The 25,843-nt window shown below is 35.8% G+C and overlaps 1 protein-coding gene and 1 long non-coding RNA gene across 2 annotated transcripts in view; both read right to left on the reverse strand.

Annotated features, from left to right (window-relative positions):
* The window catches only part of LOC110380949 (M-phase inducer phosphatase), a 34,632-nt gene extending 14,085 nt beyond the window's left edge, over positions 1-20,547 (reverse strand). The window contains exon 1 of the mRNA XM_021341109.3: positions 20,356-20,547. Within this exon, the coding sequence (XP_021196784.3) occupies positions 20,356-20,405 (50 nt within the window). The 5' untranslated portion in view covers positions 20,406-20,547. The remainder of the gene's footprint in view (positions 1-20,355) is intronic.
* LOC135119227 (uncharacterized) overlaps positions 1-25,843 on the reverse strand; it is a 233,682-nt gene that overhangs the window by 177,943 nt on the left and 29,896 nt on the right. The gene's annotated exons all lie outside the window — the stretch shown is intronic.

A 25,843-nucleotide genomic window follows, 5' to 3' on the forward strand; every position in this document is an offset into this window, starting at 1 on the left:
GTTATCCGCCATTTAGTAGAGGCCGCCATCTTGGATTTGAATTTTATATAGTACATTGTATTCTACTGGTTGAGCACTTTCATTTGATACCCACATTGACGGGATTGATAAAACCTACGTTATCCGCCATTTTGTACCGGCGGCCATCTTGGATTTGCAATGTTATTGATATTACTATATTGTATTGTCATCGGAAATAAAGGTGTGTACCAAATTTCAGATCAATCTGACTACAGGAAGGCACTGAAATTTCAATTTCTAAATTTGACCCAAGAATGAATAAATAATAAATAAAACAAACTGGGTGAGCTAAATAAAAAAAAAATAAAAAAAATAAAAATAAAACCGTTTAAAAACAAATCTCACACCCGCCATTTTTTTTTCTACCCAAAAATCCGTTCCTTGACCTTTTAAGAAGTGTGTATAACTATTTTGAACTATTACCTTACACCTACTACAATACAATACTTATTGTAATATACACCTTAATTTAAATACAAATAGAGTATAGTTTCCTATAACAATAGTTATTTTAAGCCATACTTTGTATTATCAACCTTAAGGTTCTCAAAATAAGGTTTAAATTTCTCTAAAAATGGATAAAATCCGTTGGGCACGTGCCGAGGGGGAGTTTACAGAAGTTCCAAATTCAATTGTTCGAAAAAAAAAATTGATATAAAGTGCAATCTTGGCGCGTGCCAAACAGATGCGAACTCCTTGGTGCATCCAGGTGGGTCAAGAATATTGTTGTTGAATGGAGTGAAATGATGGTCTGTCATTTTGACAGTTGTGGAGATGTCAATAGTTCACGATTAAGGGCTGTGTAACGGTAAAACTACTGAACCGATTTAGATTATATGATGGAGAAAACAAGAATTTAAAGCAGTTTCACTCAGGCTAGACACCTAAAATCTCACACAAATAGTAGATTTATTAAAAATCACGCCTTTAAAAAGTGATATCACAGCCAAACCAATCAATCTACACTAACATATATAACATATTATATTTTTATACTCTAAACTAAATAAATATATTTATATAGCCCCAACACCCCGGTTAACAATACGCCTCTATCGATCGGTAACGGTCTCAACTTGGCTGTACGCTCGTGTCCCGTGCCTCGCGTGCGGGTGTAAAAAAGTTCCGTTTGCGCGGGACCGTCTATGGCAGTTTGACATTAGAATTTGTTAACATATTTACTTAAATACATGTAATGTGTGTTCTAATGCTTATTAATGAGATTTCAAAGGAAAAATGTCTGCTTAAAACAAAATTTATTTAAATTAGGCTGTAAAACAGTTTTAGAGAGGTATCTTACTACTGAAATGTACTAACGGCCGATCGCATAAGAATTTGACATGTACTAGGACTAATGTCAAAATTTTATCTCTAGTAGGCAATACATTAGATATAATATTGGGAACTCATATAATAATGGTTTTCTAGAACTTTCGAGAGCTTTTCTTTTCTCTAATAAAATATGCAAAACAAGTTGAAAAAGGGTTCAAATACTCGAAACACATGTTCGTTCTATTGAACTGCTATCATTAATTCATTGAATGAAAGTGAATGGGATGCGTTCAATTGAACGTTTTATTACGCGCACGTGCGTTTCCGTTTCCGGACGAAACGGGAATAGGCCTTGACCTTTTTAAACGATTAAAAAAGAAGGTCCACTGTCTTGTCTTTGACAAACAAAAAAATGAAACCGACTTCAATTATACTACCCAAAATATCTCAAAGTTTATCAAATATACTACGCTGTAAAACAGCGTCAAAATTAATTCAGCCGTACGTAGGTTAATCGCGCACAAATAAACACAGCTCAATCTGAGAACCTCCTTTTCGAAATCGCTAAAATCATTTTTTCAATGATAAGCATCATCAGACAAATAAATAAACAAATTAACATTTTTATCTATAATTTCGAACTAATTTTAAAACAGCATTCGATTAGACTGGAAGCCGACCCCAACATAGTTGGGTAAAGGCTAGGCAGATGATGAGTTTAGCATTCGATTAATTTCTAATCGATATGCTAAATCGAATCGAAATGGCGGCTACAAATCATTTCGATAGCCAATCTTATCGTGGATACCATCTGCTTCTTTAAGTATAAAATACACGTTTTAAGATAGCTGTTTTCCTAGAAGTTTGTGATATACATTTTGAAGTTAGATTATCTGCGTAGCCTTTTCTCAACTATGTTTGGGTCGGCTTCCAGTCTGACTGGCTGCAGCTAAGAACCAGAACTTGTTTTACAACTTACGCAGATTTTGTGAAAACTGCTATAAATAACAACAAATCATAACCTCAAAAAAAAATCGCAAACGTCAAAAAAAACACTTTCCCGCGCTCACTGACAACTGACAGACAATACCATAGACACATAATGCCACTACCACACATCTCAAGACGGCGCGTGCTACACATCTGCTTGCTTGCAAGTGCAGCTGCAGTACACAAATACACAATAGACAAATTGGCTAGCCAGTTCCTTCCTTAAAACTTCCCCTTCGATTTTATAGATTTTTTTCGCTAAATCTTATTAAGATTTTGATCCGATGCAACGGTATGGATTATTGTTATATTTTTTTTCTTTTTGAAGGCAGATGACCGTAAGAAAGAACCGTTAGTAGGTTTATTCAGACTAACATTTGAAAATTGAGGGTTTGTATGTCGGAAAAGGCTGTGGGAATTTTGCTATTAGACTTAGGGTCTTACGGGCCCTTGGGCATATCTTCAATAGTGGATATCTTGTTTAACTAAAATATTTTATTGGTAATCCTCAAAACCTACCTGAAATCATGAAGCTTACTGAAATACCACATTTTAGAACTTTTACTGACTTGGCCAATGTCAACCTACAGATACACATAGTAAACGTCCACCAGCGGTTTCACCCGCGTCCCAACGGAAACTATGTACTTATTGCACCCAAAACCGTTCAAACCAAGACACCGGAAAATCAGATAGCTGCTCAGCAGTTTCCAAGATTGTCCTCGAAACATAATATCGAGGGCAATACGCACCGGAGCTTGAATCCTGACCGCTTACCAACTTCCTGCATGTGTGTAATGATATAGTAAGGAGTGACCACAGGATGTGTCTTGAGACTGGGCTATGTAGCCGGTGTTACTTGCGGTATATAGAAATAACTATAAGCTGTAATATAGAGGGATAATATGGCTTTATGTATGTGAAAGAATTTTTGAAATTGGTTGTGTAGTTTCTGAGATAAGCCTCTCTTTATAAGACCCATTAGGGCGTATTGAACCTTCAATTATCAATCTTTTTAAACATCAAAAACAGTTCGTATATCTAAACCCAAAAGTCCTTGAAAACCATAAAGTTTACGAACCCATAAACTCCAGTGTTTAAGCATTACAAAGTGCTACATTAGTAACATCTGCCAACTATGTAAAACAATATTTGATTGGACGCAGTCACGCAATTTTTCATATTGGCCACGTCCGCCATATGTTGCCGGCGACGCGGGAGCGAAGCCGGGAGGTCTCCGCCATCTTTGATTTTGTTTAAAAATCGAAGTGCTCTCGTTACGGTTTAGTTTTGTGGTAAAAGGGTAACTTATTTGCAGTGGTGATTTTTAGCTATTATTAATTTCTTTGCGAGTTCTTGTCAAATAACTTTGCCAATCTGCAGAAGTGCAGACAGCCGTTTGACACCTTGCGCTTTTCGCAGCTGAGTTGACAACTGTCAAGAAAAAACTTCAACCATTAATGAACAGTTTCCATAAACATACAAATACTGTTTACATACAATACATTCCAAAATAGGAACCTTGCAAATCAATGCATACACCCCAACCACCAAAGCGGATGAAACCACTAAAAGTTTTACTTAATAAAAAGAAAAGTGAATCTTTCCAGCCATTAGAGAACAGTCGGCTCATTTGACACTGACAGCTAAAAGGGCGGCAAAAACTGTAAGATTAACGTGATTTATGATTCAGAAAGACCAGATGCAAGGTGCAGACATTCTAACAGGGATTTCGAGTCAAAAAAAACTACAAAAAATGTATGAAAGTTAAACTTTCACGGTACCTAATATTAGTCACTGCGTGTTTCGGAAGGCACGTTAAATTAGTGGGTCCCGGCTGTCATTTGAGAACATCTTTGGCAGTCGTTACGGGTAGTCAGAAGCCTAACAACCAGTCTTTCCAAGGTGTAGCGGGTTGCCCGGGTATCTGGGTTCAGGAGTTCAGAAAAGCAGTCTACTGGACTGGCTTCTGGCTACCCGTAACGATTGCCAAGGATGAGAATTTCAGTCTAACTGATAATTTTTCAAATATGACCGTTAACGAACTTAGATATTATATTGTTTAGACCTTGAATGTTTGTGACCTATTTGGACACAAATGTAGGTTAGTAGAGTTTGAAGTACGTTTGTTCTAGATAAACTTTGACTTTTTAGTACAGTTATGCCTTTGTTTTGATGTGTACTTCAAGGATATTTTTTGGACTTATTATTTAGACAAAGTTATCAATCACTAATATAAAGTTTCAGAAGTATTTTTGCGGTCATCATCAGCCTATCGCAGTCCACTGCTGGACATAGGCCTCTCCAAGTGCACGCCACTGAGATCGATTTTTGGCTTCTCGCATCCAGCTCCTGCCAGCCGTCTTGCGCAAGTCATCACTCCACCGTGCCTGAGGACGTCCTACACTACGTTTGCCGAGGCGCGGTCTCCACTCTAGAACTCGTTTACCCCAACGGTTATCGGTTCTTCGGCTAATATGGCCAGCCCACTGCCACTTCAGCTTGCTGATTCGGTAGGCTATGTCGATGACCTTGGTTCTCTGACGGATTACCTCATTTCTGATGCGATCCCTCAGAGAAACGCCGAGCATAGCTCTTTCCATAGCCCGCTGAGCGACTTTAAACTTGTGGACCAGCCGTACCGTCAGTGTCCACGTTTCGGCTCCGTAAGTCATGACAGGTAGGACGCACTGATTGAAGACTTTTGTCTTTAGGCACTGTGGAATCGACGATGTTAGGACTCGACGTAGCTTCCCAAATGCAGCCCAACCCAACTGAATTCTCCTATTCACCTCGTCCTCAAAGTTGTTTCTACCTAACTGCAATGTCTGCCCGAGGTATACATATTTCCGAACAACTTCGAGAACGGCGCCGTGTATCGCAATCGGTTCCGGTAGAACATGTTCATTGAACATGACCTTGGTTTTGTCCAAGTTCATCCGTAGGCCGATGCGTAGAGAAGATTCAGCCAGGTCGTTAAGCATCTGTTGTAGGTCCTGCAGCGTTTCCGCCATGATGACGATATCGTCAGCAAATCTCAAGTGAGAGATGTGTTCGCCATTGATGTTGATGCCGCGTCCTTTCCAGTTCAGCGTCTTGAACATATCCTCCATTGCATTAGTGAACAGTTTCGGGGAAATAACATCCCCTTGTCTCACTCCTCGATGCAACGGTATGGGCCTTGTTTGCTGATTTTTGCGGTAGGTACTTAAATATAATTTGGGCGAATTGTACTCTCTCTATAATGTCTAATTTCATCAATTCCTATTCCATATTTAAACCAAAATATGGAATCTCATTACAATAACGTTACACTAACAGTTTAGTATTCTATTTTTAAACGCTCCCACACGTTCCATATTCAAACGACTGTTCCGAATTCAAATAAACCAGTAGTGTTCCTTTCAGGCGATGACGTCATTAACGGTTTTGCAAAGTGCCAGTATTTTGTTTGATGATGCATTCTATTTGTTTATGGTACGTTGCTATGGGTTGTTAACGTTATTTCTAGGTTGCTTAGCAACTCGTGACTTACTGCGGATTGCAATAAGCGATCCATCCATCCCTTGTATTTTAAGATCCATTTCTGTCCTAAATTTTTTGTTAGTATTTCAGTTTTATCTTTAGATGTCGTAATTTTTATTCTAATGGGCTCGAAGACATTTATTTGTCTAGTATTCAAATCTTACTAAAAGCGAAAAAATTATATTACTAAAATTAAGCATTGAAATCAGCTATTTATATGGAAGTTCTTAGTTTTTACCTAAATTAAGTTGACTTTTTCTTGAAATAAAAAGATTTTACAGTGTTTTTATAGTTTTTTTTATTATACAATTTAATATTCATGACTTCAATGATAATTGAGTAAATACGAAATCTACATAGATTCTTCAATAGATGTTCCAGTTACAAAAATAGGTAAATGATTTATGAACACGAATCTTTGTATAAAAAAACAATACGAATTCCAAAGAGATAGAGAGAATAAGGAAGTATTATCATTTAACACAATACATATTGTCTGCCAACAAGCTTGCCAAAGACAACTAATTTAAATACTTTTTGCTAAAATTATGTAAATATATTCAAATGAGGAAAAAAAGGTGATGTAGTGTTCTATCATTTAATTTGTCTATTCCCACGATTGGTTTTTGTATTAAAACATTTTATTTTTAGGCGGAATCCGGTTAGACTTGATGCCTTAAACATTATTTCATTCATAATATATTTCTTGTGTAATAAATTCATCAATACTTAAAGACGACACAAAAAATATTAATGTCACTTTGACAGCTCTGCGGAGACGTCCAATTTTTTTTTTCAAAAGATCATGGCTGTTTATCCCGTGAGATAAACCGGTACCCATAGCTATTTTCAATCAATACTTTTATTATCAATATCTTAGCAAATTCCGCCCTACAAGTAACGGTAACAATTGCCCAAAGGTCAAAAAGATGACCAGACATACCATGGGAAAGATTTTAAATTTCGAACCCCTTATTTCAAATTCGGAAGTAGAACAACAATAGACAATCAAAGATTCGCACGGTGAGTTGCCATTGTCATTTTTCGCGCCAAGATAGGGCGAGCTGTCAGATGAAAAAAAATGGCGGACGCAATGAGAATTCCCTATATAGAGCACCTGATATTAGGGGTGTGAAACTGTATCTCCTGTGAATTCTTCCGGGTTTTAATCTTAACAATAAGATACATAAATATGTATGTACCTAAAGGTACAGAATCTGCAGCCCCCGTTCGAAACAATGGCTTTTTTCTTACTTATTTTAAGTTTAACTAATTCCTTCACGGTAGTGAGAATTTATTTGACAGATTTTTAAATGAGCAAAATGAAAAACTTTTGTATTCATATGGCTGGGAGATAAAATTCTTCTGAGGTTAAAAATATGTCACTAAGCACACTGTAAAGTTTTAGTCGGCCGATAGTTTAAATTAGTACAGTCAACTTCAGGTCAGTGGTAACAGTTTTATAGGAAAAGCGCACTTATCACTATTGAGTTAAGGTGCATGACAGTTACCACTCGTGATGGTAGTACGCACATTACAAAGATCAGGTATTTAGCCGATATCAGTCTGACTAAACAATATGATTCATCATCTGCATAGCCTTTTCCAAACATGTTGGGGTCGGCTTCCAGACTAACAGCATGCAGCTGAGTACCAGTGTGCCACAAGGAGCGACTGCCCTATCTGATATCCTCAACCTAGGTACCCGGGCAATCCAATACCTTGTAGTTTCTAGCTTCTGACTACCCGTAACGACTGCCAAAGATGTTCAGTGTGCCACAATGAACGATTGCAAGACAAGAAATACCAAGATATTTTTCCAAATATTATCATGAAATCTAACTTCAAGAACAGTGTAAACCACATTTGAAGTACACTAGACTGCACATTAGTGGTAACTGTCATGCACCTTAACTCAATAGTAATAAGTACGATTTTCCTATAAAACTGTTACCACTGACCTGAAGTTGACTGTACATCTCAGTAACAGCTTAGCCGTTACGCGTTTATCAGACAGGATGTCGGCAATAAGCGGCGCAACCTTGTACAGTCGAGTAGATAAGTCCTAACAACTGCAGTGACAACTTAGAAATATGTTCTTGATATAATCGTCAAGGATAACTATGAATTTGTAGGATTTTTTTTCTTGGATGTTAGATCATCATCTAGTTTGGGTATTATAGATGTTTTATCTCATGAATGTGTGTATGTGTTATACTGGTGTGTGTAAATGTACATGGATGACATTGTGTGCGAAAGCTCTGAATTTTTTTAGGTAGCCTATTTATCGAGAAAAGCTATAGGCTACGTTTTAACCGGGTTCGCGTAATATTTCCTACAGAATGCGGGGAAAACCTACTTACTGTTAGGTATATTATTTAGTTGTTTCACTTATTTATTTTAATGACCTTCATGCTTTTTAGTGTAATCAACTTACTAAAATACATACGTTAAATAGTACATTTCAACTGCCGTTTATTATTTTCCGAGAGTTGATCAACTGCCTAGAAAATTGATCAACTTACGAGTCTTGTTATTTTCTAGTGACAAACATACTACTTCGAAATATAACAGAATAAAAAAAAATCTTCACTCTTTCCCACGACTCAAGTAAAAAAAATCTTCAAGTTTTTTCTCTAATAATCTCCAATTAACATTTCTACGTAACTGTACTTAACTTACTAACAAAACAAAAGGGGTTATCTTGAAGCGTTTGTAGTTATACCGACGCGTTCAGTAAACATAAACTAATGTTTAGTTTACTTTGAAAGCTTAGAGCTTAACTATTATCTTGAGGTAAGAGGAATTTTGTAAATTCTTCTTATCGTGCGTGATGCGAGGTTATTAACCTGGAGAGCTAGTTTCAGAGATTCGTTATTTCTTTAAAAACTGGAATATTATTCCGTACTAACATTATGAAGCTGAAAAGCATAGTTGAAAGCTATATCTCAGTAATTACAGTAGGTTTGTAAAATTCTTTCAGTTCTACACTTCCAAATAGGGCTTATCAAGATGGCGTCTTTCGCGCGCAAAATCAGCTGTCCACTTCGCTCATCATAAAATTTAAATTCCGAACAACAAGAGACAATAAACGCAGCTTTTTTCGCGATGACGTCATTTCCTATTACATCATAGACAAAGGATGTATCTGATTAAAATGGCGAGCCCGTGTTTTGAATTGAGAATTCAGTGAGAGTAACGGTCTTAAGGAGAAAAGTTACGTAATATGTGCTACTATACGAGACAATGTATAGTAATATAAACTTAATTTAGATAGATACTAGCTGATTTTCACGAAGCCAATTTAGCACAAATATCCAAAATCCTCGGTACAAAGAAAATTTTTGACATTGACAGTCGAAGTGAAACGTCAAACAGACTTGCGCCATCCATTAGCTAGAATATGCAGTACAGCGGTACTTCTTGTTGACATAGAGTTTGTATGGGAAGTCAACGGACTTTTGGGAAAATATTGCATCAGGCTGGTTCTAAGCTAAACATTATTAAGCTTGCATGAGGCGTCTAAAGGTTTTTGAAAAGCAAAGTTATGCATGTTAAAAACTATTTTTCATAAACAGACTTTTTACAAAAAAACTTCAATGGTTTCTCTAAAATATTGTTTTGAGTCTGACAAATACTATGCTGAAAACTGCTTCAAAATTAGTTTAGCCTAATGTGAGACAATCACGCACAATCATACATACATACTTTCAGGTTAAACACTGAAAAGCTCGTCAATTTGAACAAAGCTCAAACTTCGAAACACCGATATCTAGAAAGCTACAAAAATTTTGAATATCAGTAATATTTCTTAACCGCCTCCCGCCGTATTAGGGTCTCAATTTCTTTTGCCATCTGACACAAGTACACTATGTAGATTGCAACATAGGATGTCATAAGTATGTCAATTTCATTAAGACAATAGCCCAGTCTATTGAGAACATTCACACTTGTCGGCCATCTTGAATTTGTGTCACCAATCATTTTGACGTTTAGACTTCCTTGTTGTTGTGTTTTTTTATGTTCATTGCGAATAGTATGTAGTTGATAGATTGTAAAATGGGGATGGTTTGAAACCGTGAAAAATGAATTAAATTAATACATATAGTAGTGGTTCAAATGTTACCTAAAATCTAGATGTTTCTCCCGGTTTTATTCGCTTCCGGGGGGATCTAATCTCATCACCCGGATAAAAAGCAGTCTAAAAGTTTTTTTCTCTTAAGTATCTCTTTACTGAGTGTCTGTGTAGAGAAAATTTAGTAGAAAAAAAAAACTTAATTTTTTGTACATAAAAAAAATCTTCTCATTAAGTTTTTTTTTCAACAAATAAGTCAAATAATACTAATCAGTGAGTTAAAAACCAATGAATTGATTAAACGTAACGTTAACTAGGAGTTTTTTAACCGCATATGTTAGTTAACGTCTTCTGTTAACGGCCCGTCACGGTATGCTTACCGTAGCAGTTAGAATATACGTTGGAGTTACGGGTTTTGGTTTAAGAAAGAAAAAGGCGAAATAGTTAGATGATTTTCATAGATATTCATAGCTTAAGATTAAGATATGAGAAAATTTTTTTTGTTTGCAAAAATGCAGTTTTTTAATTTTTGTACATTTTTTATGTACTACTTTTAAATGTGTGTTAAGATCCTTTGATAAATGAAGATTTTACGACATTTTATGAAATTATGTATATATATTTTTTAATATATTTTTTGTCTTTTTCAATTTTGGTAAGTATGTCAGTAACTGTGCAGTTTATAAGAACATCAATTTAACTAGACTCTAGATTATTCAAGTAAAAACTATTACATAATAATCTAAAAAAAACCTACCCAACATGACATAAGTGTAAGGAATGTAAAATCAGTGTGTAAAAGAGACAGACATACACGTCAGAACGAGACGACAGTTAACCGTTGAATGAAGCTTTGTAGTCCAAGTTTTTTTCTTAAAGTTTTTTTAAAGTCGTGGTTTAGAACAAGTTGTTTTTTCTTGTTTTCGTAGAAAGGGTTAATAGATGAAGGTTTATAGCGACGGTCAGTTTGTCTATGGTCGTTTTGAGATTTTAGTAAGATTTAATTTGTGGGAGGAATTGAAAGATGTTTAATTAGTTAAGTTTACGTGGGAAGCACACCTGTTAGTTAGGATAATTGTTATTTTTATAATTATAAAAAAAAACTTAAATTTTTTGTTTATTTTTGTTCCCAAAATCTTCGGATAGATAGATTGCTACTGGAGTTTTTATTACTTTTTATTGGAAATACTACCTATGTTTCTTCTTACATTGTAGAAACTTGACTAAAATATAAAACAAAAACAAAAATAATTCGACATTTTCGTATATTTTGACTACCATGAAGTCAGTCAACTTCAGAGCAGCAAACTTATATGACGGCCACCGAAAAAAGTTCCAATATCAAAAAATACTATAGATAGATGATTCATTACTATGAATACGGGATTATTGTATAGTTTATAATGTTCTAGCTGAACTACCCTACGCGAGGGTCGCATCTGGCAAGGTTAATGAACCCAGAGGGTGTTCACTGGGTCCCAAGTAGGAAGTGAAAATATAACTAGCTTATACTAGCGTTTTATGAAGAAACTACTTGTCGGAAACCTATAAAAAGTAGCCTGTATATTGTTCTACCTATAATCTTAATTACTGCCAATTTTTATGGAAATCTATGGTGTATTTTTTGCGTAAAACACTGTGATAATCCGACATACTCCCTTCGTCCTATAAGTCGATAATAATCGAAGTGTCTAGTAGCCATTCTCGATCAGTCAACTTCAGGTCAGTGGTAACAGTTTTGCAGGAAAATCGTATTTATTGTTATTGAGTTAAGGTGCATGAAACGTTACCACTGATGTGCGGTCTACCAAATCATATTGTCTCTTGTAAGATTCATATACAGTTAATTTCGATGCCTTTTCATAAATTTTAACTAATTATCGTCATTTGGTCCTTTGAAGCATAATAATTTGCATATAAGTGAACCAATTCATTACTTTTCGCGTGATTTTGGAAACCATTGTCGTAGTTTTCACAAAGAAACGTTTTTCTCGAAGAATAGCGGCCATTTTTGAGGGACTTCATAAACGTCAAAATTACTTACTTTTTTTTTTTGAGCTGTAAGTAAAGACTCCTTAGTCTTTGCAAAGGAATAGGTACTCTTTTGGTATGGGTGCGTAAATTGTATTATGTTCCCTCTGGTTAAATGAATGAATGAATTTAAATGAGAAGAGTATGGAAGACGAGGATAACCTCAAAACAACAGATAGACAGCTTATTGAAATCCACATTTCATCAACAACACTTGAAATACTGCATGGAAGAGCTATCAACAATAAAAGTATTTTTTGCACGATAAATTTTGGTTTTATCAGCGAAAACAATATATTTAATTCTGGGGGTCCAAGGGTGTGATCACTGCCTTGATCAAAAGGGATTGTGAATTGTAGAAATAGTTCTATAGAAATGTTACTGTATTTGTATGAAGATAAGGTTTATTTTTGATTGAATTGTGATCGATATGGTGGTGTTGCGATATCGATTTTTCGCTAATTCTATGGTTTTGGGACTGGGTTTTGATGATGTAAAATGAAAGAGATATTTTGATAAATGAAATGACAATTATTTTCCAAATTCACGTTATTTTAAGCTATCCACTTATACCGACTTCTAGCGTATCTCTCAGATTATTTTATGAAAAAACCTTATTTTACAAATAAAATAAGCCGTCTTCAAGATACCTAAAACGTTCATATAAGTCTGACAAATACTATGCTGAAAACCGCATCCAAATCTGAGGTACCAGTCAACCAAATAATCGCGCACAAACATACACACACACAGGTCAACCTGAAAACCTCACTGTTTTAAAGTCAGTTAAACTAGCCAACTAAGGCCCGGTTGTTCGAAGCTCGGTTACGTGAAGGTTAGGGTTAAATTCTAGTTACAGTAAAATTAACAGGGTTTAGATTCAAAAAGCGTTGTTGAACGTTAAAATTTCATAATAAAAATGTCAAATTAACCGTGGTCAAAATTGACAATGGTGAAATTTTAACTTTACCGTAACGTACGAACAACCGGGCCTAACCAGTTAACTTTAACCAGTAAGTTAAACTATCAAGCTACAAAAGTACCAGGCGCTCATAAACTCAAGCGACATATGTAAGCCACCCTCGCAGCACCAGAGCGTGAAATATCAACAGCCGATGATAACATACAAGTACAACCGCCTGCGCACTTCTGGGCGCCTAGTACCACATGGCTAACTAATGTTGCTGATAAATATCGTTTTGTTCATTAACGGTTTAGGCGGACTGTTTGAGGGGTTTCAGCCCCGAAATCTATACTGATATAATAAAGAGGAAACACAGAACCGTTTTGTAAAATTCGTTGGAACGCTACACTCTTCCCTGTATTTTATCCCGGTATGGGCTGAAGCCGCGTGAAAACGGCATACGAATATAAATCGAGTCTGTATGAAATTGATATAGGAATGCAATGGCATAGGTAATACTCATCTCAGTGGTTACAAAACCGCAGAAAACGACTTACATTTCCTATAATTCCAGCAAATCAATAAACTTACCGTATCGAGAGCCATCATTGCTTTCTCATCTATTCCTTTTTCAAAACACGACCATAGATACCGAAGTAATTTCCCCAACGTCCAAGGAGGCCATTACTGGACTTTTTTTTCAAAGTCATGGAGAGTATCTTTATTTTTTTCTTTAAAGATATCCTTGGAAGCAATGGAGTATTATAAAAAGTGGTGCAACCTACGCATAATGGCTCTTTCCTACAGAGATATATGTGTGTGCGTGTGTGTGACTGTGTCTGTGTGTGTGTGTGTGAAGGACACTATCAAATGACCATGGATATGCTTGTCCTTATTTTAATGTGATCAGTCCGTGACTCCGGTCCAATACCGGGATAAATTAGAATTGAATTCAAATAAATCTAGACACACGGCAGTGTGTCCGCCAAGTTCGAGCAAAAAAAGCGACACACCGGCCGTGGGTTATATTACACGAACCATTTCGGGTCAAATTCGAACACCCTATAACTCAAAATCTATTTTGTTCACGCATATCAAATTTCAAGTATCTGTTTAGACCCCCTCACTTATCTAAAATACAAAATTTCATTAATATACCTATTGTAGGTCTTGAGATATTGACGTCAGAAAATCGCTATTTTTACTATACACTCACTGACTGACTGACTGACTGACTGACTGACTCACTCATCAAAAACCTAGACCACTTCCAATGGTCGTATTGACTTAAAATTTGGCATGGAGGTAGGTCTTTATGTCAAGGTAAAGGGAAAAATCTGAAAATGGTCAAGTGTGAGTCGGTTTTAAAATAATGAAGGTGTTTTATACCCCTAAGGAACTAAAACGAACTAAATTTATCTATATTTATATAATGTATCTTCGAATGGTCGTACCGATCTGAAATTCGTTACAAAGGTTTGTATTTAGTCAAAGTAAAGTAAAAATCTGAAAACGGCCAAGTGTGAGTCACTTTCGAAAATAACGAATGTGTAACTTTGATCCACAAACATAATATATGATAACATGTCATGTCAGTCAGTTGGTAAATCTAGTTCATTTCTTTGTAAGAAGCGTGCATATTAAAAAATCTGAAAGATAGAATAAATGAGTCATTTCCTTAACTAACTTAGTCATATGAAAAAAACCACTGTCTGTAAAGTCGTTTTACTGACGATAGTTGAACGTGACAACGTGAGTAGCTGCCGATTGTGCCTCTTTGTCGCTCGCTGCGTGCTCTCGCTTGCACTTCAAGCCTTAAACGGAACGCCTCAGAGCGAGGTAACGCCGCATGAGTCATGTTTTTTCGTGCGTGCAGCCGGCTCCATCGATTTATAAGACGTTGTCACGTCAAAAAATAAAATAAACAACCTTACAAAAATAAATGAAATCCCACCCAAAACATAAATGTGAAAGACTGCCAAGTTCGATAATATTGGAACGCTTCGCCTATAAAAGAAGTGAGATCTGAATAAGTACCAAGTTCCATACACATACCTCAGTTAAAATAGTTACTTTTAATGATGTTACTTGGCAACTTTTAATAGAAAATTAAATACTTGATTCATTGCATTTAGTAGGTTTATAACAAGGTGTGTGAAAACTTGCCAAGTAGCATCATTAAAAAGTAACTATTTTTAACTGAGGTATGTGTATGGAACTTGGTACTTATTCAGATCTCACTTCTTTTATAGGCGAAGCGTTCCAATATTATCGAACTTGGCAGTCTTTCACATTTATGTTTTGGGTGGGTTTCTTTTTAAGTGGACCAGTAAGTATTCAGTCCCAAAACCTCTCAAAATAAACAGCCAGCATTATCATAATTTTAACAATCTTAAGGAGTATTTAGTTTGTTTACATTTCCAAGATAAACAGGAAGAAAGACATGTACCATATTTTCTGTATCTGTCCTTCCCAAATTGTTGACAGTCAAACCGTTTTCGAAAAGTATTTTTGAATTTATAATGTTAGCGGATGTACGATCATTCATGCGTATATAATAATTGAAGGACACTATTTCCTGAATTTGACCTTGGATCAAAATCGTTGGATAGCCCATACATTGCATACAGGATTTGAAATTCTTATTATTTACCAAGTTACAAGAGCCATCATCATCTCCCGAGTCTTTTCCCAACTATGTTGGGGTCGGCTTCCAGTCTAACAGCATGCAGCTGAGTACCAGTGTGCCACAAGGAGCGACTGCCCTATCTGATATCCTCAACCTAGTTACCCCGGCAAACCAATACCTTGTATTTCCTAGCTTCTGACTACCCGTAACGACTGCCAAAGATGTTCAAACGACAGCCGGGACTCAATTTAACGTGCCTTCTCAACACATAATTTGTTCTGTGGAGTTTGTTGCGCCACTTCTTCCCAGCAATAACACATAGGAAGTGGTGAAGGGTGGGCGTTTTGGGGACTGTCTTTTGTTTTCTTGCTGTTTTGCAGCCATATTTGAATTTGATTTGTAACTTCGAGTGGAACCACAGTATTAGCTAGTAATGACTTTAGTTGTTACGCACGTATTTCAAATCACGATTCATTCCTTCACGGTATTTCTTCAAGGCGGTCCGCAATTTAGAGCGTGCCATTAGAAGTAAAGAAAAACTAGTTATTTTCCTATGGTTAGAACAAATTCTTGTGTTTTGCATCACGTACACAGTATTGCGTGTGGTAGGAAACAGATCGTTTTTTTCTGAACTGTGGATTTTAATAAGGTATCTATCGGTGGATTTGCTTACTGGAGATTGGATTTTGAGATCAGTGACTTTCAAGTGATTTCAAATTCCTATCTATACTAATATTATAACGCTGAGGAGTGTGTTTGCTTGAACTACTCAGAAACTACAGGACGGATTTGAAAAAATATTTCAGTGTTAGAAAGCCCATTTATCAAAGAAGACTATACTTTTTATCCAGTTTCGTGAAACCACTATCAGAAGCTAGTCTTTAACAAGAGAATTCATCTTCCTAACTAGTACAGTCAACTTCAGGTCAGTGGTAACAGTTTTATAGGAAAATCGTACTTATTACTATTGAGTTAAGGTGCATGACAGTTACCACTGATGTGCAGTTTACTGTACTTTATACCCACCCATCTAAACTCTAACCTCAGTAAGCACTCTCACTTCTCAAAAATTCCATCAGTACTCAAAAAACAGTAACAGTCTTCACTTTCGTTCGGTAACAAAGTTTCATTTTCGTCACTACCCAACCGTGACATCCGTTAGGCTTCCTGTCATTGTAAGCCGCCATTTTCGGATATCCTATTTATAAAAAAGTTTTTATTTTTAGTTTGTAGTATTCAGTAGTGGTTTAGTGACCTAGTGATGAAAGATAGGCTGTTTTTGAGGCAATTGATGATAGGTAGGTAGGTAACTTGAGAGTGGGCTGCGGGATTGTTCGCGCGAGTTACCGCGGCCCTGGTACATAAAAGGCCCACGACGGAACACGACGGTTTTTAGTCAGTAAGAGTCTGACACTCCCTCACCGCTGCTAACCCACAGCGGGAGGGGTCATTTGATGATTTTTGACGTCGTTAAAAAAAAGAAAAAAGCTAACTTCAGAGTGGTATAGTTATGTGACGAAGACGACTTTTTAGACTATAATTTTTGCTATACATAGCCCAATTATTAAGCTTTGTTTCTCTCTATATAACATCAGGCTATAAAGATTTCTGAAAACAACAGTTTACTTAGAAAATTGAACTCGTTTTTCGACAAAAGTTTATATTCTCAGTGAACTTGGTAGACTAGTACGGTAGACCTCACTTCAGTGGTAACTGTCATGCATCTCAACTCAAAAGTAATAAGTACGATTTTCCTATAAAACTGTTACCACTGACCTGAAGTTGACTGTACCTGAGAAAAATAAAAATAAGTACGTAAAGGGCGTACAAAACCTCGGGGCACGTCTATTCCAAAAAATCTCGATGTAACAAGTTGATTCTCAACATCCAAATCCGGTTTTGGATTAGAAATTCAACATAGGCCTATCTCTATTACCAAAAACCGGTTTTTTGAAAAAAAAAAAACCGTCCATGTAAGTATGTAAGGCACTTCAAAATTATACGGTTTTTTTTTTGTATTTAGATTTTAGAGGCATAGGGGCTCATTGTTGTCTGCCCATAGACAACCACAGCCGTAAAAGTCTTTGTCTATGATGTTGTTTATGGTTTTAAATTTTTGTTTTTGTTTTTTAGTTTTAAGTGTAGGTGGATTAGGGATGAAGTGTTAAATAAATGAATATAACGTGTTTCTTATTATCACACTTATAAATCTGAAAGTTTGTATGTATGTATGTTTGTTAATCTACCACGCAGAAACTAATGAACGTATTTTGATGTTACTTCTACAGAAATATAGCTGGGCAAAATAACATATAGGCGCCTTTTTATCCGGATGCGGAAAGTTGTTCCCTCGGGACACGGGTGAAACAGCTAGTTCGATAATGCTTATCTAATTGAAACGCATTAAAATTAATTAAAACTGCGTTCTCGATAAAAAATCCGCGGTTTGTTTTGATACATTATACTTTTATCAAAATTGACCTACTTATCTCCGCTGTACGATTTATTAATAGGCACTTACATACTATCAATTGTCTTTCATTCATATATTCTTCGCAAAAATGGCGTCGTCTGAAATCAGTCATTTTATGTCTCACACGTCATTTGAAGCCAGAAATGCTGACAACCAGTCTTACCAAGGAGTATTGGGTTGCCCGGGTAACTGTGTTGAGGAGATCAAATAGGCAGTCGCTCCTTGTGGCACACTGGTACTCAGCTGCATCCAGTTAGACTGGAAGCCTACCCCAATATTGGGGAAAAAACAGAAAGTACCTACCCAGTTTTCTAGTTCACTAGGACATTTTAACATGTTTATTTACACAGGAAATTGTACAAAAGATAGCTCTATAAGAGATTCAATTCATCACCGATCGTTGACACTTAACTACTTCCCGCCAATACAGATATCGCTAACTCTTTCTCACGCGTGTTGCCTCATATGAAAGAGGGAGATAAATATACAAACATGAGTTTATCGGCCATGTTATAGGTACTAATTTGCAGATTATGTATGTAATACCTATATTGTCATTATTACTGTATGTATGTTGATTTTTTATATAATAATTTTCTTTTAAATGAGGTTAGATACGAATTTTCTAAGAAATTGAGGAAATTAATAGACTTTTCTAGGTTTTGAAAATCTAGTTGGTCATGCATAGTTAGTCAAATACCTAGGTAGTATTTGATGACTTATTTTACAAGTTCGTAGTTTTACTAGGATTTCAATAACGAATCTATCATTTGTTTTGCGATAGATTTTGCCAAAATAGATATGAGGCTTATGTCAAAATGTAATATCCAATCTCATAACCAAGGATAGATAGGTAGGTTATAGAAACTCGCAGTAGCGGGAAATCCCGCTAAATTCCATGATGGCGGTTAAGAACGGGATTTTCAAATCTAAGTTCTAGATTGGCGGATGTTACGTCATTCTTAACGAAGTTACATGACGAGAAGTTATGATAAGCTTATGTTATGTAAAAGTGACATTACCATTTCAGTACTTATAATTCTGTTATTTGGATTCTGTCACTAGAGATAGAATTTTGAGATTAGCTCCATACACAGGCAAAGTCAAATTCCTATCTGCAGATATCAAAACAAAAGATAGATAAAATATTGGGAACGACCGCAAATCAAACAGTTTGGCACGGAGACTGAACGGAACCTGGAAAAGTACTTCGGATAGTTTTGACTGGGGCAGGAAGGCGATTTTATCCTTAAAATACGGGAAAAATACTAACCTACATCCATATTTTTTGCAAACGAAAAAACTGTTCCAATTTCATAGAAATTGTCATTTCCCTTTCGTCCACCACTTTCGCGCGCTTACCAAAGAGTCGTGGCTTCAAAAGAGTTCGTTCACCTACTCTATGCTCCAAGGCTATGGCCGCGCGATGATGTCATTATTTCAAGTTTTTTTGCATAATATTATTATTATGTTAGCCATGTGTGTCTATAGGAAGGTTTTAGGCATTGATAAGCACGATAAAAATAGATACTTGCATACCTAAGTCTGTAAGGAGGATAAAGTAACTTTATAGGCTGTTTGATATTGAATACTTTTGCTTCCTTATTGGGTTATCATAAAACCTAGCATGGCCGATCATTGGTCAATGTGTAAACATACAAAAAAATCTGAAAAATGTTATTTTCGCTGTTATTTTGTACTTAACAATGATAGTTTTAACCGCTGAGCTAGAAGCGATGTAACTTAGACATTTTTTCAGCTAGCAAACGTGTTTCAAACTCAGAAGTCGTCGTCAATGCGTTGTCAACATAATTAGACGTTTATGTTATATCTACTACGTTATTTAGGTACTATTTAAGCTCGTAAACATTAAACATAGTTCTTAATACAAAGATATTAAGATATTGCTCTTTACAGTCATGAAAACAATAGTAAATAGGTTAACAATCAAAGTTTGTAACGCCCACACATTCTTGTGAAATTCGCTGTTAAAGCTTAAAATATAGGTTAGGAATGTTAATATTGAGCTAAATCTCTATAATAGTACACGTATGTGGTATTTTAACTATGTAATAGAGGTACAACTCTATGAAATTGAGAAAAAAAGCTCGGTAGTGTTATCCAAACTTTTAGGTGATTCTATGGTCATTTTCAAAGTTATAAGAGTTGTAAGCTTAGTTTATTACAGCCAGTGTCCAGAGAAGCAAATGAATTGTGTAAGTAAATAGTTTTATTTACTTCAGTAAAGTAAATAGTCGTTGTAAAGTTTCGTTGCCGACGGCAAAGTTTTAGCTCATTTTTAACAATAAATAGGATTGTTATGATGATAACAGGCTGTCAGTTTCGTTGTAAATAAGCTTACATACCGGTCATTTACACGTTAGATTAAAAAAAAACTAGAGTTTAGGCACGAATTATGAAAAAAATGTACATACCCAGAACACTGGCAGTTAACTTCACAATGTTTGCTGCTTTCACCCCACATTTTGGCACAAATATATCAAAACACACGTTTCACAAAAGTACATAATTAAATCAGTCTTTGAAAAGGTTTTTTATCACAGTACGGGAGTAACACACGTCCGCTCCCCAATGGCGCCGAGCGTTGACCTGTGGCGTTGACTAAGTCCAACTGAGAGGATAGAGTGGGACAATTCCCGCGGGCGCGCGAACGGCCGTTGGTGATACCACCCTACGTAATTTATACCGTAGCTTTCCGGGAATAAATGTTTTGTAGTAATTTTTGGAGTTTAATTTAGGGTTAGTTTTACGAGGAAAATAGTTAATTATAGAGAAGTTACAAAATTATTTAGAAAAGTCATGTTTTAAGATCTGTTTATAAAGAAAACTACTTAAGTATTGTCATGACTGTTATTACTTATTAATAGGTACTTATTACCATCTTGGGCGTAGACCGTGCACCGCAGAACGAAAACCATCTAATCTAATTGATTTTCAAAAAAGACGATGCGTAGCACTGGGCGTTGTAAATAATAGAAATTGCCTCGTTTTAATTGTCAAAGCATTCGGTTATCTTAATGAAAACGAGCTAAAGTTAGAATTTGTCGAAAATTCAAAAGTAAAGAATACTTGCTATTACTCTAGCTAGAGCAAATGAAAGAATTGAACACAAGTAGCGTGAAGTATGTACCTAACTATTCAGTACCGTAGATATTTATTAGTTATAGTTTTATTCTTAGGTACCGTTTCATTTCATTTTTAACCCCCGACGCAAAAACGACGGGGTGTTATAAGTTTGACTGTGTGTGTGTGTGTGTGTGTGTGTGTGTGTGTGTGTGTGTGTGTGTATGTGGCATCGTAGCTCCCAAACGGATGATCCGATTGTAATGCGGTTTTTTTTGTTTAAAAGGTATGTCAGTCGGGAGTGTTCTTAGCTATGTTTGGTGGAAATCGGTTCAGGTCTTCAAGGTCATCAGCTCGTTTGCTAGATGTGATAGGAATGTTACACGTCGCTCACTTTACTTGCAAGTATATGTGGGATCTGAAATTTGAAACACTAATGTCTTTTGGAACCACTGAGCTGGTCTGCTGTTAGGGCACGAAGGTAGGAGACGTAACCCTGAACTGCCTTTTAGTAAACCCATCGAGTTTGGGCTCGTTGAATTTGTCTTGACGAGTTCTCTTAATGTTTCTGATTGACGAGAACCTGATGCTGGAAATGGGATGTGGCGGATGAAACCCTGGAATGCCGGAATGAAACGGATAAACCGATTTATATTTTGCTGAAAATCTAGAATGTCCAAAGGTTAACCTTTATTGTTTCTCAATCTATGCAATTCTCCCAGAGCCAGTTTGTCATGAGGATTGTTAAACAGCTTCCTTTGGCCGAGATCGCATATAGCGACCCCATCTTAATAAAAGATAGAATAAATAAAAAAATGAAAGAAGGAAAAATTAAGGAGCTCCTTTAAAAAGCATGAAATAAAATTAAATTATAAATTTAAAAAACCCCCGACCCAAAAAAAGTACGCAATAATTATGACAAAAGGTTAAAAACGCTAAACCCTATAAAATGCAAAAAATAACTTTTAACACTACGTAAACTAAATTTTGACGTGTCGGGGGACCGCTTTTTAATCAAATTATACGTACCTAATTACAACATTCGTTTAAAAAACACGTATCTAAAGTAATGAATTAGAGCGGTCCCCGACACGACAAAATTTAGTTTACGTAGTGTTAAAAGTTATTTTTGCATTTTATAGGGTTTAGCGTTTTAACCTTTTGTCATAATTATTGCGTACTTTTTGGGTCGGGGTTTTTAAATTTTAGCTTTTTGATAATATTCTAATAAACAAGAGATTTTTGCTGCTTTTACAATAAGGCTCTTACATGGTTGTAATGTAACCAAGACACTTACAGTAATAGCGGAGTCGTTTAATTCACACTTTAGGTATTCACTTATGGATAAAATGTAAATTATTATTCACACAGTTCAATTACAATCTACTTTTATATAAATTAGTTAGATATTTAACAAGAAAATGTGTACATATATTTTATAACCTTAAACCCAGCTGTTATTTTTTTAACTAAATTTTTGGTAATAAATTTATTTTGAGCTTGGCAACTGAAACGAACCCGTCTAAGTAGGTATACGTCCTAACTAGATCGAGGATATTAACATTTATTATTTTAATTTCAACCTTAATGCTTAGTTAATAGTGATCAATTCAGTTTGTTTGCAACCTTGAATGGAATGCCATACAAAAATCATATGGGAAACAAATCCTGTTCTTACACATACAAAACACTACTGTTTAACGAAAAACAGTCTTAGTGCAAAGACTTAAAGGTTCAAATTAGAGAAATAAGCAAAGGGAATCCAGTATCACACACCAACACATTGATAAAATTCAAAGTAACAATCATATGATCGCTCTCTGAACTCATCAAGCTATTTTCAACTTAATTGTAATTCGTATAAGGTATAAAACAGATCATTATCTCTTTTGTAACCTTACTTAAAAGCGCGCCAACTTACATTTGCAACGGAAAAATAAGGGATGCGTTAAAAATTGTATTAGTTTACGTATTTTCAACTGCAAATATAAGTTTGTGTCTCCCGATATCCTTAAATTCTTCGGCAATCATATGGTCGAAGTTATGCTTTGAAGTGGCGACGCAAAAAAACTTTCGACCCTCAAGATCAATTCAAATATTGATTTGCAATCAAACAAAATTGACCATCTTTTCATATCAATCTTCAATCAGCTGTTTTTTACATTTCCGCCATTTTACATAGCAATACTTTTTTGAATCATTGATTTTGAATCAAAGACGTTAACCTGTGCTGCCAATAATTATCCTTTTCTGTTAATAATAGTAACTTTTTGAGGTTTTTACCGTAATTTGGCCGTTGGTAAGACATGGCGCCAAAACGGAATACATAAAAGTTGTAACCTTTACCAAAATAGTGACTGCTACATTAAGTACAAAATATAGGCTGAAAGATTTTATACCTTTGCGTAGACAAAAAACGTGAGCAGGCAGAGGCATTGACATCACAAAAAGATGGAGTATTCCTACTATTATTACTGCGTATTCAAATTAAGTTTTGTAACAACGGGCACTCCTAAAAGCTAAAATGTCTGACATCTGGCTTGCTTTAAGTCTAAAGGACCACGCTTGACATTTCGAGACATAACCTTACAGAGTTACGTCATTCTGTTTCCTGTGATTTTATAAAGAATTTAGGTTTTTTTGTTGAAAATTAACAACATTTGGACATGTTTAATTTGCTAGAGTTAATTATATGTAGGATAGATTGATAGAGTCGTTACGGGTAGTCAAAAGCCAGTGAGTCCGGGTAACTGGGTTGAGGAGATCAGATAGGCAGTAGCTTCTTGTAAAGCGCTGGTACTCAGCTGAATCCGGTTAGACTGGAAGCCGACCCCAACATAGTTGGGAAAAAGGCTCGGAGGATGATGATGAGATTGATAGAGTACCTACTAGAGTCAAGAGCCATTCCTATAATCTATTTATATCTTGTCTTGAGTAGTAGAGATAGGAATTTGATATTACTTGTATAAGGCTAATGTCAAAATTCTATTCAGTAAGCAAATCATTGATCTAGTTAGCATGTCGGGCACGTTGTTTAATTTGATCAGGCATGATACGTTAAAAGTCTAGTAGAATTCTGCTGAGTACCAGTGTTTTACAAGGAGCGACTGCCTATCTGACCTTCTCAACGCAGTTACCCGGGCAACCCAATACCCCTTGGTAAGACTGGTTGTCAGACTTTTCTGCCTGTCAACCCGTTATGTCATATTTGAGGCACGGAGGAACTCGTTTTGACAAGGACCAGTCGTCATAGACCTTTGATTCGATCCGTGTGGCTGTTACTTAGCCATGAGCCACTCCTATTGAGGTTTCTTAGCTCATTAATTCTAATCCCACCCAAAACAAAAATGTGAAAGACTGCCAAGTTCGATAATATGGGAACGCTTCGCCTATAAAAGAAGTGAGATCTGAATAAGTACCAAGTTCCATACACATACCTCAGTTAAAAATTGTTACTTTTTAATGATGTTACTTGGCAAGTTTTCACACACCTTGTTATAAACCTACTAAACGCAATGAATCAAGTATTTAATTTTCTATTAAAACTTGCCAAGTAACATCATTAAAAAGTAACTATTTTTAACTGAGGTATGTGTATGGAACTTGGTACTTATTCAGATCTCACTTCTTTTATAGGCGAAGCGTTCCCATATTATCGAACTTGGCAGTCTTTCACATTTTTGTTTTGGGTGGGATTTCATTTATTTTTGTAAGATTGTTTATTTTATTTTTTTCTTATGATGAAGTTAGTTAAAGTTTAAAGAAATGTCTCATTTATACTATCTTTCAGATTTTTTAATATGCACTATGTTTCTTACAAAGAAATGAACTAGATTAACTAAATGGACTAGATTTACCAACTGACTGACATGACATGTTATCATATATTATGTTCGTGGATCAAAGTTACACATTCGTTATTTTCGAAAGTGATTCACACTTGGCCGTTTTCAGATTTTTACTTTACTTTGACTAAATACCTTTGCAACGAATTTCAGATCGGTACAACCATTCGAAGATGTATTATATAAATATAGATAAATTTAGTTCGTTTTAGTTCCTTAGGGGTATAAATTTACACCGGGTACAAAACACCTTCATTATTTTGAAACCGACTCACACTTGGCCATTTTCAGATTTTTCCCTTTACCTTGACATAAAGACCTACCTCCATGCCAAATTTCGAGTCAATACGACCATTGGAAGTGGTCTAGGTTTTTGATGAGTGAGTCAGTCAGTCAGTCAGTGAGTGTATAGTAAAAATAGCGATTTTCTGACGTCAATATCTCAAGACCTACAGTGGGTATATTAATGAAATTTTGTATTTTAGATAAGTGAGGGGGTCTCAACAGATACTAGAACAGCTGTTCCCAAATGGGGTTCCGCGGAACCCTGAGGTTCCGTGACAGGCCCTCAGGGGTTCCGTGGAAAATTCAAGATTTTCATACGGTAAATCGTTTCACTTTTGACAATATTAAATTATTATTAATTTTCAATTAAATTGTTTTATGCAATATGCATTCCAAAATTCCATTTAGGCACCATGTAGGTGGGTACCACTCGGGAGTGTAAGTACGAGTTCACGACAAGTGGCGGGGGAAGGCCACGGCAGCAGATAATTTAATTCCGTTTTTTACAAATTGTAGATTAACTTAATACCTCCAGGTCTTCGGCAATCGGCAAAAGTAGGTAGCGAGTCGGCCAAAAATCACCGCATTTTTTGGGCTCATTTCATCGCCAGGATTATACGTTTTCATACATTTGACAGGACGTGAAATGACACGGCATACGAGTATTTCTAGTGGCTATTTTTACCATGAATCAAAGTGTGACATTATT

This window comes from Helicoverpa armigera, chromosome 31, assembly GCF_030705265.1.
Source record: "Helicoverpa armigera isolate CAAS_96S chromosome 31, ASM3070526v1, whole genome shotgun sequence".
NCBI classification, from domain to species: domain Eukaryota; kingdom Metazoa; phylum Arthropoda; class Insecta; order Lepidoptera; family Noctuidae; genus Helicoverpa; species Helicoverpa armigera.